Source organism: Physella acuta, unplaced genomic scaffold (assembly GCF_028476545.2).
Source record: "Physella acuta isolate Inbredline_101_S28 unplaced genomic scaffold, ASM2847654v3 ptg000257l, whole genome shotgun sequence".
Classification (NCBI taxonomy): Eukaryota; Metazoa; Mollusca; class Gastropoda; family Physidae; genus Physella; species Physella acuta.
In genome coordinates this window covers 1,052,552-1,073,802 of record NW_026731776.1, presented here as the reverse complement: position 1 = coordinate 1,073,802, position 21,251 = coordinate 1,052,552, and the positions used below count along the sequence as shown (strand labels likewise).

Here is a 21,251-nt window from a genome sequence, read left to right as displayed (position 1 = left end):
GAATGGGGGAGACGATATGGTCGAGTGGTTGGGCACACGATTGCTATCCCACTCGACACGGGTTCAAATCTATGTGTTCTAGTCAGTAACGTATTCACACAACGTGTTTTTTACAAGTTGTCTTTTTACGAGTTGTCTTCGTTTACCCAAAAAAAAGTGAAAAGATAAAATCGATAGCAAGATTTTAATGCAAACAAACAGACAAAGACTAAAAAGTAGAAAATAATAATCATTAAAAAAGTTTTTAAAAACCCACGTTTTCTGATTGATCAAAAACGTGGGGCGCCGTGATTTTCTTACAGTTTCTAATACTGTTGACTCTCTACAAGCTCCCTAATAAAAGTCAATAGTATTATCTAATCAATAGTAATATAACTTTTACTTCGGCGCCCCACGTTTTTCATCGCTTATAGTAGAGTGATCGCTTGCATTATTGTGATGTATAGCATTTATTTTCTACTTTTTAGTTCAATCAGAAAACGTGGGTTTTTTTAAACTTTTTTAATGATTATTATTTTAATAATGAAGGCGTATTTGAACATAACAAATATTGTTTTTAACAACATAATAAAGGATAATGCAAAGGAGGTGTGTAGGCCCAGTGTAGGGTGAAGGTGTAAGCCCAGTGTAGGGTGGAGGTGTAGGCCCAGTGTAGGGTGGAGGTGTAGGCCCAGTGGAGGGTGGAGGTGTAGGCCCAGTGTAGGGTGGAGGTGTAGGCCCAGTGTAGGGTGGAGGTGTAGGCCCAGTGTAGGATGGAGGTGTGGGTTGGAGTTGTAGGCCCAGTGTAGAGTGGAGGTGTAGGCCCAGTGTAGGGTGTAGGTGTAGGCCCAGTGTAGGTGTGGGGTGGAGGTGTAGGCCCAGTGGAGGTGTGGGGTGGAGGTGTAGGCCCAGTGAAGGTGTGGGGTGGAGGTGTAGGCCCAGTGGAGGTGTGGGGTGGAGGTGTAGGCCCAGTGTAGGTGTGGGGTGGAGGTGTAGGCCCAGTGTAGGGTTGAGGTGTAGGCCCAGTGAAGGTGTGGGGTGGAGGTGTAGGCCCAGTGGAGGTGTGGGGTGGAGGTGTAGGCCCAGTGGAGGTGTGGGGTGGAGGTGTAGGCCCAGTGTAGGGTTGAGGTGTAGGCCCAGTGAAGGTGTGGGGTGGAGGTGTAGGCCCAGTGTAGGGTAGAGGTGTAGGCCCAGTGGAGGTGTGGGGTGGAGGTGTAGGCCCAGTATAGGTTGGAGGTGTAGGCCCCAGTGGAGGTGTGGGGTGGAGGTGTAGGCCCAGTGTAGGGTAGAGGTGTAGGCACAGTGGAGGTGTGTGGTGGAGGTGTAGGCCCAGTGTAGGGTAGAGGTGTAGGCCCAGTGTAGGGTAGAGGTGTATGCCCAGTGGAGGTGTGGGGTGGAGGTGTAGGCCCAGTGTAGGGTGGAGGTGTAGGCCCAGTGGAGGTGTGGGGTGGAGGTGTAGGCCCAGTGGAGGTGTGGGGTGGAGGTGTAGGCCCAGTGTAGGGTGGAGGTGTGGGGTTGAGGTGTAGGCCCAGTGTAGGGTGGAGGTGTAGGCCCAGTGGAGGTGTGGGGTGGAGGTGTAGGCCCAGTGTAGGGTGGAGGTGTGGGGTTGAGGTGTAGGCCCAGTGTAGGGTGGAGGTGTAGGCCCAGTGTAGGGTGGAGGTGTAGTCCCAGTGTAGGGTGGAGGTGTAGGCCCAGTGTAGGGTTGAGGGTGTAGGCCCAGTGTAGGGTGGAGGTGTGGGGTTGAGGTGTAGGCCCAGTGTAGGGTGGAGGTGTAGGGTGGAGGTGTAGGCCCAGTGTAGGGTGGAGGTGTAGGCCCAGTGTAGGGTGGAGGTGTAGGCTCAGTGTAGGTGGAGGTGTAGGCCCAGTGTAGGGTAGAGGTGTAGGCCCAGTGGAGGTGTGGGGTGGAGGTGTAGGGTGGAGGTGTAGGCCCAGTGGAGGTGTGGGGTGGAGGTGTAGGCCCAGTGTAGGGTGGAGGTGTGGGGTTGAGGTGTAGGCCCAGTGTAGGGTGGAGGTGTAGGCCCAGTGGAGGTGTGGGGTGGAGGTGTAGGCCCAGTGTAGGGTGGAGGTGTGGGGTTGAGGTGTAGGCCCAGTGTAGGGTGGAGGTGTAGTCCCAGTGTAGGGTGGAGGTGTAGGCCCAGTGTAGGGTTGAGGTGTAGGCCCAGTGTAGGGTGGAGGTGTGGGGTTGAGGTGTAGGCCCAGTGTAGGGTGGAGGTGTAGGGTGGAGGTGTAGGCCCACCCAGTGTAGGGTGGAGGTGTAGGCCCAGTGTAGGGTGGAGGTGTAGGCTCAGTGTAGGGTGGAGGTGTAGGCCCAGTGTAGGTGGAGGTGTAGGCCCAGTGGAGGTGTGGGGTGGAGGTGTAGGGTGGAGGTGTAGGTGTGGGGTGGAGGTGTAGGCCCAGTGTAGGGTGGAGGAGTAGGCCCAGTGGAGGTGTGGGGTGGAGGTGTAGGGTGGAGGTGTAGGTGTGGGGTGGAGGTGTAGGCCCAGTGTAGGGTGGAGGAGTAGGCCCAGTGTCGGGTGGAGGTGTAGGCCCAGTGTAGGTTGGAGGTTTAATCCCAGTGTAGGATGGAGGTTTGGGTCCAGTGTAGGGTGGAGGTTTAGGCCCAGTTATGGTGGAGGTGTAAAGCCCAGTGTAGGGTGGAGGTGTGGGTCCACCTTCATCACTGGTAATGCTAAGTTGTTTGGGTCACTTTATTTATATGGAATTTATTTAGAAAATATATACTTCAAACAGTGTGTCGTCGGTCTCCTCCCCCCCCCCCTCCCCCCAGGAGAAAAAAATTCTGGAAGAAAATGTGTGGTCAAGGTTTTTTTTCCACTACGCTTTCTTCAGAGTTTCTTCCAGTCAGACATCTCTTCGGGGGGGGGGGGGAGTCTGGAAGAAACACTGGCTTTCTTCACTTTCCCATTTCCCAAGCAGGCCGTTAAAAGGAGGTTTACTTTGGCCATTTCAGAACGTTTAGGAAATGAGTACGTAACATTAAATAGCTCCAGTACACAATCAGTTGCAGCTTTTCAACGAGCTGTTAACCCCTCTAATCTAATTACTCTTAACTCAAATTTTGCTCGAATGTCAGAGCAAATTTCAGCTCACTCGGCAGCTCGTATCTCAAAAATCTCGTGTGTCGGGGATTTCGTAAGTCGAAGTACCACCGTAGGCCTATGTGTGTGTGAAATAAAAACGGTGTGACAATAAACAAAAGCTAGTGAAAATACACAAACATTCCAAAATAGGAAATAACATCAGTTGATAGAAATCCAGCTACAAAGTTAATTTAATACACTTAGCTGTTGTATCAAGTGGCTCTCTCACTCTCAGTATTGTCTATAGTTATACGACTGAAGTTAGGATTTGGATATCTTCCCAAGCATGTGAAAAATAAAAACGTCATTTATGATCGAAAAGAAAAAGCGTGGGTGGCTTCTTGAATTCTAGTGAAGGTAGTCAATACATAATAGTGACCTAACCTTTTCAATTTCAGCTAAGATAGTAGATTGTCATTTTTAAAACGTTTGTAATTACCGTAAGTTGAGAAAGATTGAGGTCGCACTTATTTGTAAAGCAGTGTAGTGATTTCATTTTCGTAATTAACTTCAAATAAAATTCATTAATTCAACTCAAAATTAACTTTAAATATATTTTCTACTACTCCTATGGTACTTTGGGCAATCCAAAGGGTCCACGTCCTGGTTACTGAAAGGGTGGGGGGTCACCAGTTTCTTTCACTCTTAAAATGAGGGGAGGGGGAGGGATTGAAATAAAAATGTATTAAAAACATCCTTAGAATTCCGGAGAAGAATGAAAATGATCACTGGTACTAAATCATGGGGCACCCCCTTTATTTTACCAACATTAATTTAACAAGTATTTTCTTTTAATGCATTTTCTTACTTTAATTTTAATAATGTAAAAGATTATTTTAAATAAATTCAACTATTAATTAAAATACATAAATGTTTGTATAATTTCTATAAAATTAAAGATTCCTATTCCTAAATGTAATACATTGGTAGAGATGCTTGAGATTTTAAAAGATTTGATTTTACTGTTAACTTTTTTTACTTAATATTTGTTAGTTTTGTTACCTTAACTGAAATTGTACCCTGTATTCAGCAACTGGTGCAAATGAAAATGTATGTAGGACATAGAAAATTTAACCACTCCCAATATTACAAAGAGTAAGTACTAATTATATAGATCATAACTGCAATACCTAGTAGATCTATAATTTACTTACATTTGTGATACATGGAAGCCCATCTTTTATTTAAAAGCTCTTTCAACTTTATATAGATCTTAAACATGGTCAATTAGCAAACAAGAAAAAAAAAAACGAATTTGAACTTAAATATTTATTTGTAACTATGTACAATCCATCTCAAGAGTACTTGCATAATAGTTTTTACCAATGCTCACACCTTTTTTTTGTAGTTTCCTCATCTACAGCTATGAGGAAGATTGTTTTCAATCTTTGCCAAAATATGTAACTACAGCATTACATGAAATAATTTTATAAATAAAAATACAAAAATAAGGTGTGAGGAATTTTCCTAATATCTGTACAGAAATCTGCATCAAAAATGATTCATCACTTTGTAGTAGAATGTCCAGGAAGGTGTGTGTATCTTATGTAGGCATCGCTACCATCACCTGTGTCCGATGGGTTACATGGGTTTAAAATTTGTCCATTGTACATTGTAGGTGGTGAAGTGCCTGAAACCATTAGTCTTTGAACCTTGTGGCCATGCTTCACAAGAATGGTAGGGCTGCTAAACGACCTTCTTGTGAGAGCATAATGTTTCTTGTATCCGGCAACAGCATTTTTTGCAGCGGCTTGTACAGGAATTACAGGCACAGTGGCTACAGATGTCTGGTCTGAAGTACAATTTACTTCTGTCACGGGAGAATGGATGCGGTTTGCCAATGTCTGCTCTACAGGAATCACATTGCCCTGAAAAGGGAAAGTATATAAAAAAAAAGTATCATTAAGTCTTTAACAGAGAACTAGAACATTAATAACAGGTTCGTCATAATGTGTACCATTTGGGTAAGTAAAATAAAGTGTTACCCAACTTATTTTGGTATTTTTCAGACTAATTTATTGCCTATGACTTTTTGCCTGACAACTAGCAAAATAAACAAAGTAGCTTCAATTAACCTGTTTACTATTTTATTCAATATTATGCATCACAAACTTTCAGTATGTAATGAAATGTATAGAACATACTTGACAAAAATGCATCACAATTACTACAGTATACATTGTTTCATATGTACACAAAGCTCTTACATGCATAGTTGTTTGCTATTTAAAGTTAGCATTAACAGCTAAATTCAAATGCTGGCTCACAAAAATTAATGAAAATGGAATAGGGAGTAAGCTTTCTAAATTAGTCTAGACCAAGATTCCAGATAATTAGGGATTTTTTTAAACAGTTAATATGTTCAGTTGAATTGGATTTCAAAATCAATACTAAGTATAAAAAAGTGTATCATACTTCAAAAACTTAAACAAATAGTTGTATTTATTTTAAGTCCCATGAATGTTCAAGAACATACAAATAATTTAGAATTAAAATAGTTATGTCCAAAAAGTATTATTAGTTGTGACAAGGTGTGACAGAAAACCTTCACTGGATCTATAGGATTATTGTGTATTGGGGAAGTTTAAAGAAATAATCAAATTTCAAACATATAAATTTGTAAAATTGTAATGTTTTGTAAAGGTCACACCGACTTTAGTTAATATTAGGGTTCTATTGTTTTGATTCCTTAAAAAAAAAGTGAGGTGTAATCCTTAAAGATCCAGTTATGTTCTCCAAGCTGCAGACATTGTTTCTATTTTATAGGATTTAATTAAAACAGAAATGAAAAAAATAAATACATTATTCAAATATTACCATGACATAATTACTTATTTTTATCTACTAACATTTGGACATTTAATTGTTAGTTTTAACACCAAGAAAATTGTAATAAAATACTAAGAATTCAATGGCATTTTTTAATGTGCCATTTTCCACTAAGGTATTAGTTTATCCTTTTAAAATAACATTAAATTACTAGAACTTTAAAGTTTAGCTGCAAAAACCCAATACTAATGTAGCAAAATGCTTTTAATCCCCTGAGACAAATATTTTACTGTATTTAGAAACACTAAGAATATTTGCAGTGTTTTATTCTTTAAAAAAAGAGCTTTAAAAAAATGCACATTGTTAAAAATTGTCTCAAAATAAATGCAACATTCTAAGCCAAAAAAGGCTTACCTGAAAATGAAAGCTACAAAGTCATTTTAATGAAGTTATGCTGGTATTGATCTCAAAACATGACACACCTGTTAAATTGTAGGTTTGTCTTTTATTTTTAAAAAAAATACCTTTAAATGTTGTCAGTAATCTTTCAATACATTTCTTTAATAACATGGTTAAAAAGATCCTAAATTATAAATAATTTAAACATTTCAGAAAAAAAAATCATGCAAAGGGCATTTAGGGTTGATTTATTGAAATATTGGTTAACAATTCATTAAGAAAAATATATACACGTTTTTATGTTTCCTTAATTACATCAATGCTTTTGTAAAATACAGCAGTACAAAGCTATTTTTTAAATTTGCTACTGTCAGGTGTTTGGTAAATTATTAAGTGTACTGTAAATACTGCTTTCTTTTAACCTTTACAAGACAGTAAAGCCTAACTATCCTACTGAAAATATTGCCCATTTATTTCGTTTCAAAGTTTTTTTAAAAGATACAATTACTTGTCTAGTTTTCTATATGTATATATTTAAAATATACCATTAACTACTATATTAACACATTTGCCTCATTTATGACAGAACCTACAACTTATTTTAAAGTTTTCTAAAAGATGCTAAATAGTAATATAAAAAAAAATTAAATTATTGTTTAAAAATCACTATTTCTGCTGTACATAGTACAAAAACTTACTTTTACTTGAAATATAATTCATTATTAACGAAATAGCAAAAATTTACAAAGATAAAACTGGGCATCAGGGGAACTATAAAACAAAACTTTAAGCGAGCAAAGGAGGTTAAAATAAAAAAAATCAATCGACGAAAGCTGTAGGTTTTAGTTTTAAACACAAAAAAGATTTCAAATATCTTTCGGTAGAAAATGTATAAAGCAAAAACTGGAAGAAAGTTTAAGTTTTATGTAGCAAATATTCACTTAACATTTAAATTTTGTTCTTAGTGATAGTTTTACAATATCAGTTAAAAAAGTCTGTAATAGAAAAATTAAAATGATTGTATAACAAATATGGACTACTGAACAATTGAGAAGAGACAATATTTTGTGCAAACACTATTTCTAACACAAAATGCTCCTGACCACTTAACTTTCCACTAATATCTTACTTTTGGGGGGGGGGGGGGGGAAAGAGAAACAGTAATTAACATTTTAGAAAATATTCACAGCAATCTAAATTGCAATTTTTTGCACAAGGCCCTTATAAAATGATCGTAGACCTGATTATTTTTTTTAAATGTTTACGGCAGTCAAGTGTATATGTATGATTAAAAATTTTATTTGCAGTTTTTTAATTTGCAATTGCACTAAGCAATTTAATGTTTTTAATAATGAAATTAATTAAGTGATAAGAAAAAATATAGCTCCTATTGTGATTTTTAAAATAAACGATGTATTAAAAAAAACTCCAGGCAGAAAAAAAAGACAACAGAATTCATCCCAGACTTCCAGTTCTTACAAATCCATTAACATCAAAAGAATGATTGTACCAGTAGATAACTAGTCATGAACTACTTTAAATTCAAATTTTAAAATTACAGGTAATAAATAAATACAATCTGAACTGTTACTAAAATCAAAACAAATCAGAATCAAATACTCCTAAAGTGTTAAAAATTTAAATTTATGCATCTGAAGTCAATTATTTTAATGGGTTATTTGTTTTGATGTAAACTGCTTTAAACTTGTTTTCAAATTTCCAAGAAATATGGCAAATAACTGCATTTATACATGTATATTAAAGAAAAAGTATAGTATATTACTTGAGTACCAATTCACATAAACTAAAAATGCAACATAAAATATGAATATTAATACAGCACACACAAAAATAGAAGTCAATTTTTACAAAAAGAAAGAAAAAAACTCAAATTACTTAATAGAACATTTCATTGTTATAAAATAGCTACAATGTATTGCAATTACTTCATAGATACAACAATTTTGTTACTATAAAATAGCTACAATGTCTTGCAACTTCTTGGATCTTAAATGGATTTATAAACTATAGGTTAGTCAAAAAATGTAAATTGAGATTAAATTTAGCAATTACAAGATAAAAATTTCATACAAAGAACTATAGAAATTTATATTAGTTTAATAGAGTGAAAATTTTTGTTCAATGCATGCAATTTGCTGTCTAGTGTTAATTTTTAAAAAACCTAACTTGCTATGTACATTTTAATGCTTAACAACTGATGAAGTTGACAGACAACTGCCTGTAAGACAATTCATGTTATATAAGTATCTGCATTTCCCTCGTGTTTTTTTTTATATTAAAGGAATGAGACATTGGAATTTTTATTTTAAAATCTTAAAACATATTTAGTTTTGTATTAGTTCACTATATTTTCAAATTAATTTTTTTTTGCTATAAGTTATAACAATTAATTGTAAGTGTAAATTTTAAATTTGCAATATGTATGCTAGAAATCAATGTTTACAATTCCTTTTTTTTTTAAATTCATAAACCTGGAACTCTAGATTTTAACACCTAACCAATTGCCTATTTGTACCAGTAAGGTTATGCAGTTTTTGTTTTTTTTATATTTTTTTAAAATTACAACTGTTACTACCCGTATATCAGGTTTGTTGATAGATAAAATTATCTCTGACCCAGCTAGGTTGCTTGTGATGTGTTTCTCATAATTTTTTCCCTTCCCATATTTTTTCGTCTATTGTCTATCAGCATACAGGGATATATTTAATTCAAATATTTTCTAACATAAATTCTATTATTTTCTTTCTACTCAAACCCAAAGAAGCTGACTGATAAGCCTTCCTATAGTAGTTTCACTTAAAAGGATTTCAAAATTTAACATTGATGGCTTTCTAGTTAACTTTTTAAATTGATGAAGATATAAATGTGCATTAGACAAGAATCAACACATGCTGATCAGTTTTAGAATATGCCTATTATAAAAAAAAAGAGATAGTTTTAAGATTTTAAAATCTCTAAAGCTGGTGAGTATTGTATCATGCATTTCTAGAAGTGAATGCTGCAAACAAAAAAAAAAAAATTTTTTTTTAGAAGTAAATGTATATGATGTGTAGGCATGCTTTATTCCAGAAGCGAACCACTTGACCTTCGCAAAGCAAATTACTGATAGTACTGATACAGCTGTTGTACATGTTACCGAGTTGAATTATGAAAGTAGTTTATTAATTATTGATCTTAGGAAATTCAAGGTTTAGCAAGCAAGATCCCTTGTTTTCAAATATACCTTAAGTATTTACACCTTAAATCTTGTATGATTAAATCAAATTATTCATTATTTTAGTTAAGAAAATCCAGTGAATGGTGGGGTGTTAGACTATGACCAGTACTTAGCTGCAGAAAGTTAAGTAATTTGAATATACCTTGCAATACATTTTTTTTAAATATGTGAAATGTTTTTATATGTTTTGGTCAAGCTAATCCTATATTTTAGAAATTAATTTCAATATCAGCAAATAGAATGAATTTAACATATTTGGCAACAATAAATAAAAAAAAAAAAACAGATGAGACTTTTAAACCATAGATAAAATGCACTGTTTAAAAAGGAATGTATGTTAATACAAGAATATTGCATGATTAGGATAGGCATTATGCTATCTTAGATTGTGGCTAATTCAGACTAAAGTTGTTCGTTCATTGTCTTGAGAAAATGTTTATTTCTTTGTTTTCACAATGTTGCAACAAGTAATTTTCATTTTATAATTTTCTTGTGTTAAAACTGTTGAACAGTCGATAATTTTAACATGTTTTGATTTGAATACTTGCTATGTGTAATTGTTCCATTAACCATGTGGATGCTAAAAAAAGCTTATTTTTAGTTTAACTGATTAATATTTATCATACATACTTTAAAAATGGGTTTTGTATCTTAAAAAAAATGTATTCTGTGCTTTTATTTTAACCCTTGTCTTGGATATGTTTATAAGAGCTTATTCCAGAGAGGCTGAACTAAAAATATTTAAAATTTTCCCTTTCACTTTTTAATAATATTGGGTGTGTATATATCAAACTAAACAACCCTCTTAGAAGTTCAACTAATGTGAACTTATTTTAAGCAGCAAGAATTAGTTAGTTGCTAATACACAATAAAATATGTAACAACATAATGGCTTAACAGAATTCATAACATAGGAAGTTATTTTTGTGTAACTGTTCAAAACTGAGTTTCATTAAGTTACCAGCATATCTGCTTGTCTGAAATAAGTAATGATGATAAAATATTATGCACAGAATTATTTATCCCAACTCTAGTGAAATAGCGTAATCCTCACTTTACTTTCAATGTTAAAAGTTAGCTTATAAATAATAAGAAACATCTAAGGAAAGATATGCCAGATTTGCATGATTTTTAAATCTGAAATAAAATGTTTATTTTAAATGCTATTACAAAACTAAAATGCATACAAGCAGTTTTTAGAAAACAAGCTTAAAATCCAGATTAAACAATGTAAAACAGTTTGTGATATTACTTTTTGAAGAGCTACCAAAAAAAAAAAAAAATGGTGCAAAATTTGCTGTCTCAAAGCCATTCCTAAAATGTTATTTATCGCTAAGAAATTAAGATATTTGAAATATTAGATATAGTAACATTATGCTGAATGAATATCAAGAGGAGCTGGTAAGTTTTGGTGGATCTGTGTGTATTTACTTATTGGATCATACAAGTTAAAAAATTTTCAGGAAAGTAAATAATAGTTCAAAGAAAATCTTTCCTTGGAAAAATGTATCAATGCATTTACAGAAATTTTTTGTACTGATCAACGTTACAATTTATGATTGATTATTACTTTTTTGAATAGAATTTTTCTCCAAGCTTTAAAAGTATTTAGAAAGCCACATCACAGACAGCCTACACAATAAAGGTTTTAACTTCAGTAATTTTTACAAGGTGTAGTTTCACACAAGCTGAATTGTCATATTTTACTAAAAATTTAAGTTTATTGTATCAATATTGTAGGGCAAGCTAGATTTTATGATGTCAAACTTGTTTTAGTGCTTTTAATTGCCTATCACTTTAATGATTAAAACTTAAATTCTATTAAACCAGATGTGCTACTATATGATCTGTTACCTCCACTGTTGTTCCATCAACGAAAGTAGCATCAGCAAGCTCAGCACCTTGATATGCCTGGGGTGTTTGGTAAAGAACATCTGCAGCTGTTGGCATAGTTGCCCAAATGTATCCTGGGTTCGCAGGAACTGGTTGTAAAGAACTCTGCAAAGATAACTAACACACAAAAATATTTTAGGCAAAAATCTTTTACTTTTAATATTTAAATGATTGTTTCAATGCAATTAAAGAAAATTACCTGCTGATATGGATACTGGGGAGTCATATAAACTTGATTTTGTGGAATCATGACAGCAGTTGTTGCATATGACTGCTAGGAAAATGTCAATTTAATTTGATGTAATTACAATACAAATTACATGTGAGTAAAAGCAGATGTTATATTAAGGAGATAAAAAAAATGTAGCAAATTTGACTAATACATTCGAGCAAGAGGTCGACCTTTTTATATTACTAACAGTTTACAGTGTAATCATTTTTAAGCTTGCCCCCTTTGTACCATTAAAGGTTTATTTAGAGTTTAATGTTTAGATTTTATCATAAAGTACTGTACCTGAGGCTGAGCCAATGGATAATTTCCATCTGGAGTTTGAAAGATCGCCATGCCATTCTGATAGGTATAGGGCACACCATTAGTAAAAAGCACAGATCCAGGTGGAATGCTGGCATCTGCAAAAAAAAAAAAATGTTCATTTGCAAAATCTATTTTAATGGTGTGTAAACATTTTTATAACAAAATTGTGTTAATACTAATGATTCCACTAAAAAAAGGTATACATTTGACAAACTCACCATAAGGACGTGGTAAGCCCTGTAATAATGAAGCAAAAATTTAAAAATCAAATACAATTCCCTTGACAACAGATTAATAAATTTAGAAATTGTAACAAACTTATCAAGTCAAAAATACATAAATATATGTATAAAACGACAGTTAACTTTTAACAGACTTAACACAAAAGTTTCTTAAGAAAAATGGTTATTTTTTTCCCCAGAAATTTTCATAAAGGTAGGCGGCCATTATCATACTATGCTTTTAAATTATACCTCTCCCCACACATTATTTAATTGTGAAAGCCCTCCAAGAGATGTACACAAGAAGAAATATTTACCTGTTTCCTCACAGCAGGGCCAATATTTAGTTTTCTGTCTTTAAAAATTAGATTATCTGACTAGGAAAATAAAGTTTTATTGTAAATAAAAGCAACAAGTACAAATCGTTGGCAATGACATATATACAATATAGGCCTGCCCAAGTAATAAGCACATTTCCCAATACAAGTGAAAAGTTCTGGACTAAAGATAAGTAGATAAATTATGTTAAATATTTAAAGTTTAGAGCCAATTTTTATTGAATTCAAAATTAATGTTCAAAGGGTTTCAAAACTACAGATTGAAAAAATGTATATACACAATACATTTTTACCAATTTTGCCATTTACACAAATGGAGAGTGAATTGAGCATGGAGTTCAATTTTTTAAGATGGTACTTTTCTCTTTTAGAAATATTTTTTGTGTAAAGGTTTTTCTGAAAAATCAGTCTGAAGCAAGTAGGGCAAATTTTGTAGGACTCCTTGCAAAGTGCTGGAACCAACTGCTAACTGACTTAACCATATAGAATAAAACTAAAGAACCACACATTTATCAAAAGATTAACTAACTCTTAAACCATATTTCAGTCCTCAAATTAATTTAAATCTGGATATTATCACTAATGCTTTTATATTTTCAGATTGATCAGTTTCTTTCACAGTTCTGACAGCCAACAAGAAAAAGAACACGTCAAATCTAATATTCCTAGTAAAATATTTAATGAGTAAGGGAGATTATATAACTGCTTAACTACAAGCAAAGACAACTACTCAAATTTGTACATAAATTTTCTATCATTACATTGTGAAAAGTTCTGGACTAAAGATAAGTAGATAAATTATGTTAAATATTTAAAGTTTAGAGCCAATTTTTATTGAATTCAAAATTAATGTTCAAAGGGTTTCAAAACTACAGATTGAAAAAATGTATATACACAATACATTTTTACCAATTTTGCCATTTACACAAATGGAGAGTGAATTGAGCATGGAGTTCAATTTTTTAAGATGGTACTTTTCTCTTTTAGAAATATTTTTTGTGTAAAGGTTTTTCTGAAAAATCAGTCTGAAGCAAGTAGGGCAAATTTTGTAGGACTCCTTGCAAAGTGCTGGAACCAACTGCTAACTGACTTAACCATATAGAATAAAACTAAAGAACCACACATTTATCAAAAGATTAACTAACTCTTAAACCATATTTCAGTCCTCAAATTAATTTAAATCTGGATATTATCACTAATGCTTTTATATTTTCAGATTGATCAGTTTCTTTCACAGTTCTGACAGCCAACAAGAAAAAGAACACGTCAAATCTAATATTCCTAGTAAAATATTTAATGAGTAAGGGAGATTATATAACTGCTTAACTACAAGCAAAGACAACTACTCAAATTTGTACATAAATTTTCTATCATTACATTGTGAAAAGTTCTGGACTAAAGATAAGTAGATAAATTATGTTAAATATTTAAAGTTTAGAGCCAATTTTTATTGAATTCAAAATTAATGTTCAAAGGGTTTCAAAACTACAGATTGAAAAAATGTATATACACAATACATTTTTACCAATTTTGCCATTTACACAAATGGAGAGTGAATTGAGCATGGAGTTCAATTTTTTAAGATGGTACTTTTCTCTTTTAGAAATATTTTTTGTGTAAAGGTTTTTCTGAAAAATCAGTCTGAAGCAAGTAGGGCAAATTTTGTAGGACTCCTTGCAAAGTGCTGGAACCAACTGCTAACTGACTTAACCATATAGAATAAAACTAAAGAACCACACATTTATCAAAAGATTAACTAACTCTTAAACCATATTTCAGTCCTCAAATTAATTTAAATCTGGATATTATCACTAATGCTTTTATATTTTCAGATTGATCAGTTTCTTTCACAGTTCTGACAGCCAACAAGAAAAAGAACACGTCAAATCTAATATTCCTAGTAAAATATTTAATGAGTAAGGGAGATTATATAACTGCTTAACTACAAGCAAAGACAACTACTCAAATTTGTACATAAATTTTCTATCATTACATTGTGAAAAGTTCTGGACTAAAGATAAGTAGATAAATTATGTTAAATATTTAAAGTTTAGAGCCAATTTTTATTGAATTCAAAATTAATGTTCAAAGGGTTTCAAAACTACAGATTGAAAAAATGTATATACACAATACATTTTTACCAATTTTGCCATTTACACAAATGGAGAGTGAATTGAGCATGGAGTTCAATTTTTTAAGATGGTACTTTTCTCTTTTAGAAATATTTTTTGTGTAAAGGTTTTTCTGAAAAATCAGTCTGAAGCAAGTAGGGCAAATTTTGTAGGACTCCTTGCAAAGTGCTGGAACCAACTGCTAACTGACTTAACCATATAGAATAAAACTAAAGAACCACACATTTATCAAAAGATTAACTAACTCTTAAACCATATTTCAGTCCTCAAATTAATTTAAATCTGGATATTATCACTAATGCTTTTATATTTTCAGATTGATCAGTTTCTTTCACAGTTCTGACAGCCAACAAGAAAAAGAACACGTCAAATCTAATATTCCTAGTAAAATATTTAATGAGTAAGGGAGATTATATAACTGCTTAACTACAAGCAAAGACAACTACTCAAATTTGTACATAAATTTTCTATCATTACATTGTATTAATTCAGTTTCCTTATCAAATTTAATGTTTGCCTCCAACACTTTTTTTTAAATAGTTGTATGCTACGAAATTTTATGATAATATATATATATATATATATATATAATTCTCTTCTGGGAGAAAACAAGCTGCAAGTGCGCCTTGCAGTCCCCTCTCTTCCTCTCTATTGCTACCACCCCCACATGGTCTGATGAGCTGTGGTTCACGCTAAATGTTTACATAATACAATCATAGAGCCGGGTTTGGTGACTGCTATTAGGGGCAGATAATTTACTTTGAAACGATTTTAAACTTAGAGGAGGCTGCGTTCACGGGGGGGGGGGGGGTGTGTGTGTTTGTGTTAGTGTTTTAAAGCAAATATTTTCAGTGGCAGCATTGGTACTGTCGAATTCACAAATTATAAATTACTGAAAAGTAGAAAGAAAAAAAAACAACAGCTAATAGCGGCGTATGATACACCGCGGGTCGGCTCGGCTAAAATAAATTGCAAGTGTATGAAAAATGTGAAGCACCATTTTGCAACGCAACTTAGTTATGTAAGTTTGTATCTGAGAATTTAATTGAAGATATAATTTTGTATATTAAGAAAAAGTGATGTTAAAACAACTATTAAAGGAAAATGCTTGATTCAGTTAAGAGGGGAGAATTTAGTATATGTGGAAAATTCTGACAGATACTAAAAAGAAACACTTGTAGTTTTGCCTCATATTTAAAAACATTGAAAATGACTAAGATTTATGTGTAAAGGTCCTTAACATTTTAATTTTACCAGCCAGTCCTCTGATCAAAAAATGATTTTAGTGAATCTGCAAGGTAAAGAAAGAATCATCAAACTGAAATCATTTGTAGTATCTTACCTCTTTTTTTATTATTCTATCAGCATCTTCTTGACTCTCAAATGTAACAAATCCATATCTGCAAACACCATAAATAAATGTGAATTTACATAAAGAAATAATTGTGTCAAAAAAGGTCTTGTTAAGTTTTAAACAACATAAATAGCTGAGCACAAAATGAAAATATTGCAGTGGTCATGATAGCTTTTAAGATAGAAATGCTAACATGTTTATAAATTTAATAATTATATAAAAATAGTACATTTAGGAAGATTTACTGTCAGGGCACAAAAATATCTTTTAATTCGCATACCAAGCAATGATGCAAAACTACATACTTTAAAAATTAAAAGCAAAAAAGCTCTCAAGTCTGTAATAGAAAACATTTACAGAGAGGAAATAAAAACATAAAACCTAGAAAATGGCAATTTAAAAAAATGTTCACACCATTGCTAGTTAACCCTTAATGATCGTGACTTTGCTGTTACATAACTTATAACGCGTAAGGTGATGTGGCACAGGCTTTAAGGGTTAATTTTTAAAAATTCAAAGCAGTTACTGGAACAACCCCTCATATCACTAAATTGGTTACACTGAACGGAAGCTGGATCTAATTGCAGAAGCATTAATTAGCTTTAATTTTGCTAATAATATTGATTGTGATTTTAAGAGAAAGAACTTGGGACTTTTAAAAATCATGATTAACTACTACTGATAGAACTAAGAAAAATGTAAATAACTTTTCTTCAGTCTTCCACTGATATCTTACTACGCAAAATAATTTACTATACTGTGAGTTACAAACAGTAGGCATATCACACAAGAAAAATCTCTGGCACACAAGATTACATAATATTATACAAAATAAAAATTCTGTCTAATCAGTCGCACATAGTATTAGGCATACTACAGCATTAACTAGTTTAACAAACCTACCCCTTAGAAACTCCTGCCCGATCTGTTATAATCTTAGTATCTTTGACAGCACCAAATGCAGAAAAATACTGTTTTAGTTCTGCATCAGTTGTCTGAAAAAAGGTTTTTTTTATGATTCAGTATTTCATGGCATTTATCCAAAAATTTAAATGTATGGGTAAGAAAATTTTCAGATTACATATTTATGGTAGCTAGCACGGCTTTAGATGAAGACTGATTTCAGGAAGATCCAACTAGCATCATCAACCTACATTACAATACTATACTATTTTGACATGAATATTGCAATTAATGAATTTAACACATATGTATATTCCACTTTTAAGGATACTTGCTACTGTAGTAGGGACTGCAAATGACATAGGCCTACTTACACTTCATTAGATGAGTGATTTTAATTTAAATGATTATCAAGTAAGAGGTTTAAGTGTGTGTGTGTGTGTGGATGATTTCTGATATTGTTTCTGTTGCAAACTATTTCTAATCAGCATATTAACACTGTCTGATGTAACCCAAAAGCTTAATTTTAATTTACCAGAGATTACTAGCTTGAAAAAAAGTTTTAATTTTTAATGTATGCTGATATTTTTGTCAATATATAAACAAGTCAACTGCAAATTATCTATGACTTAAATTACACATATTTACATTTGCAGCAATTCCACCAACAAAAATTCTACTTGGTATAACTGTACCAAACTTTGGAGGATGTCCACCACTCAAAGGGGTTGAACTTGGTGTTGTAACTGGCGAAACATCAGCTGAGGACTATAAAATTAGATCTTAAGCCACCAATACATGGCTGGGTCTTTGTATCATACTTGTGTAGGTAACCATAAGTATTAGGGTTTGAAGTAGCCAGAGTTTGAGAGAGGGTTAAGGTTATAATTTAGTGTCTGTTGGTAGATAGGATTAGGCCCTTATAGGTCAGTAATATTAATAAAATCTACCATCCAGTCTCTGCTGGTAGTGCCTTTGTTAATTTCTAGACAAAAATCCCTCAGGTAATCATTTTTTGGGAGGATTAGCCCCCCCCCCTACTTATACCAGTGGATAAAAAAGGCCCTTTTAAAAAGGGTGTTAGGTAACTTGTTAGTTTAGTTAACTTAATACACATGACTTGCTAATAACCCCAAACTTATTAGTCCTATCATTTGCCTAAACCTAATTTCTCTCCATAAAATTAGATCTAGATGAGATTACAATACTAATACTTTATAAAGTTTATAGACATCAGTATACTCAATCATCCCATTTATGTATCTAAGTATTACTAATATTACCAATGACAAAGCTTAACACTCTAGATCTATATCTAGATTTATTTATTTTTGTCACTCCTGGGGAAGTGAGGGTTTAGGAGTTTGAGCTGATGTGTGATGGGGAAGTAGGGAAGAGTTTGTGATGTAATTTTTAGGGTAAAAAGAAAAAGGTGATGAGGTCGTGAATTATTTTTTTTTAGATCTAAATGGCAGTAAATGGGCCTTTAAAATTGACTAGATTCTAGATCTAGAAAGGTGTTTTTTTAAAAACAGCAGTTGAAAAAAAAACACTTGCCAAGAATCCAGTAGGTAGATCATAAGATCTAGAATCTAGACTAGATTTAGATCTAGATTTTTAGATCGAGTCAAGGGTCTAGATCTGTTTCTAGAGTAGATCTATATCTAGATAGTAGATTCTAGATAGATCTAATCTTGAGCTCTCTCTAGTGTAGTATGTAGCATTTGGACGAAGGGAGATAACTTTCATATAAAAACCTGTCCAGAAGCTCTGATTTTACAAATTTTGTTTTTACCGGTCTCTTTAATTTAAAATTAATATAATTTCCATTATACAAATAAAAAGCAACCATATTTTCAAAATCTACTGAGGTTCCTTGCCTAAGTGCAGTTACTTGTGTTACCTCTCCTTTTCTTTCTTTTTTGCCTTTAAAAAAATTAATCTAGATATCTAGATCTATCTTCTTAGCTTCTAGATCTAGACTAAAGAATCTAGATCTAGAGTCTAGAACTCTCTCGATCTAAAGTAAAAGAGTGTACTGTCTATTAGTTATAGTTATTGTCTACTAAAGACTAAACTTTAGGATCTAGATCAGGGGTCTCCAAACTTTTCAGCCCGAGGGCCGCATTAACTATCAAATATCAGAATGGGATGATTATAGATACCAGTGTCCGATAATGGAATCATCTTTAAAATAGGGGTGTTGGGTTGTTAGTAGTATTGTAATCTCGACTAATTTTATGGTTAGAAATTAGGGTTAGGCGTATGGTTGGACCAGGGTTGGGGTTAGGGACAGGGTTAGCATTGACATTAGCCAGCCATGGGCCACGTGTGTATTTAGTTAACTACCAGTAACCTAACACCCCTTTTTTACAGAAGATTCCATTATCAGACACCGGTGTAAACATTCTCCCCCATTCTTGAAAATGTTTGTACCCACTGATTTGTTGTTCCTAAATTTGAAAGGTACTTTGATCCAAAAGTTTTAATAATAGAAAAAGTCTTCCTTGGGCAAAATTGTATAAAAACCCACCCGAACTTCTTTGAACCTGTCTCTTAAGGAGGTCATTTGCTTGCAATTCAATGACATCGAGCTGCAGTTCATCTGGGCAACTGGCCACATTTGCTTCACATGGGTTTTGAAACAGTCTCACTTCTTCTGCCTTTAAATTCTACATTTAGCACACAAAGCTTGCTGGCGAATAATACAGTGCAGGGACATTGGTTGTAGACCTAGAATCTAGATCTAGAATGTTTGTCTCATTCGCTTGTCCAACCAAGCCTTTCTTTACGCCAGTCATGTACTTTTCTCCATCAATAGTTAGGTAACTGAGGTTAGTCCAGTCCAAGTTATAAGGCCTTATCAGCAAATGTTTCTTTTTACGTCATTGGATATAGATCTAGATTCTAGTAGATCTCTAATAAGACTAATATCCTCTCCGGTAGCAGTGCCATACATGGTATGTACTATGTAGGGAAGCCAGTTCTTATGTTATGTTTATGTCTTCATCCACAATTCTAATGAACACAAGCAGTTGAGAGGTGGAACAGCTTCCCAACTACTCATCCCTTGAAATTGAAAAATGGCTAAACTTGCAATTTTCGCTATTTGAATCACAATGATATGTTTTCACCAATGTCTGCAACACGGCGGGCTATGGTATTTGCACCCTTCTTGACTAGATTTAGATCTACGTTTTCTAGACTTCTAATTGAATTTTGAATTTTATGGGCAAAGTTCTTCAGCCACCTCCAACAAACATTTTTTTTTCAGTGGACAAAAATATCTCCGCGGGGCGGATGAGAGGACCTCGCGGGCCGTAGTTTGGAGACCCCTGTTCAACTGTTCTAGATTAGCCTATAGAATCTAGATCTAGAAATCTAGATGATGTCTAGATTCTAGATCTAAACTAAATAGTAAATAGTCTATAATTATTAATTAAATAATATTTAATATAATCTATTCTAAGACTCTAGATCTAGATTTTTTACTCTGACTAAAGTCTAGTCTTACTTAATACTTATTACTTAAGACTACTTTAAGTAGTTTAAGAGTAAGAGTCTAGTGACCTAGTCTAGACTAGATCTAGAAAATAATTTAATAAACATACCATTTTTGAGCAGGTTTCATACATTTGATAATTTTTTCTTGAAACTAGTAGATCTATCTACATGAAAACGGAAACAAAATCGAACACTTAACTCCAATTCAATACGAACGGTAATTTACAACATTATTTACAAGTGAACAAGTGAACAGAAGCAAAAAAAAACTACCCGACGGCAGTGTTGTGACGTAATTTTTCGTTGTTAAAATGCGCACGAAAAACTCTCCTGGGCTATACCAATTTGGACGTTTAGGGGTGGCAGGGTTTTTATTGTATTTATTTTTTCTAAAATCAACATAATAAATAACATTATAAAATTCAAGTGTGAAAATATTTTTGAAAAACAATGTTTAGTCTATTTTTGAAAAAGTCTTTTTCGTCAAGGTTTTTGTTAATGAATTTTTACTTTTCAGAAAGTTTATCTTCACCTCTATTTAAATTTATTCATAGATTGCTCCTGATTTTAGCGGGTTAAATAAATAAGGACTGGACAAGTTTTCATTGTTTGCCAACCTAGGCCTAGGCCTACACCCCACTAGTAGATCCTTCTAGATATAGATCTAGACCTAGGCCTATAGAGCCTACTGATTTTGATAAGATTGTTGTTCTAAAAGTAAAAGCTAGATCTAGTTTAGATCCAGATCTAGCCTAGGCCTAATTAATTTTCTTAGAGACTAGATCTAGTGTTGTTATGCCAATTTTAAAAAAAAATATTTCGCTTTAATTAAGCCAGAATCCCAAAAAATTCACTTTATTTTAAATTTGCATCAGCGTAGCTGGCCTATACCCAGCATGTCTTTTG

General features: G+C 33.4%; 1 protein-coding gene across 5 annotated transcripts; it reads right to left on the bottom strand.

Annotated features, from left to right (window-relative positions):
* Positions 1–4,311: 4,311 nt before the first annotated feature.
* LOC131938780 (protein boule-like) lies at positions 4,312–20,641 on the bottom strand. 5 transcript variants are annotated; one of them, XM_059296957.1, is made up of 12 exons: positions 20,453–20,641; positions 17,490–17,609; positions 16,842–16,933; positions 15,927–15,984; positions 12,432–12,491; positions 12,112–12,130; positions 11,873–11,988; positions 11,558–11,632; positions 11,320–11,475; positions 10,427–10,442; positions 6,243–6,310; positions 4,792–4,927 (listed from the first exon to the last, which is right to left on the bottom strand). In XM_059296957.1, exons 1-11 carry the CDS (start codon positions 20,474–20,476, stop codon positions 6,264–6,266), a joined length of 783 nt encoding a protein of 260 aa, XP_059152940.1. In that variant the 5' UTR covers positions 20,477–20,641; the 3' UTR covers positions 4,792–4,927; positions 6,243–6,263. The 5 variants fall into 5 exon arrangements, with proteins under 5 accessions (XP_059152937.1, XP_059152938.1, XP_059152939.1 ...); XM_059296954.1 differs by lacking the exon at positions 6,243–6,310 and having other exon boundaries at positions 4,312–4,927; positions 10,428–10,442; XM_059296955.1 differs by lacking the exon at positions 6,243–6,310 and having other exon boundaries at positions 4,312–4,927; positions 10,428–10,442; positions 11,558–11,629.
* Between the last annotated feature and the right edge of the window lie 610 nt (positions 20,642–21,251).

Coding starts and splice junctions, on each gene's coding strand:
- LOC131938780 (XM_059296954.1), bottom strand. CDS start 20,476: ATGTATGAAACCTGCTCAAAAATG. Junction 16,934..17,489: donor TTGGTGGAATTGCTGCAAAT/GTAAATATGTGT, acceptor ACCTTTTTTCAG/ACAACTGATGCAGAACTAAA. Junction 11,476..11,557: donor CCCAGTATCCATATCAGCAG/GTAATTTTCTTT, acceptor TTTGTGTGTTAG/TTATCTTTGCAGAGTTCTTT.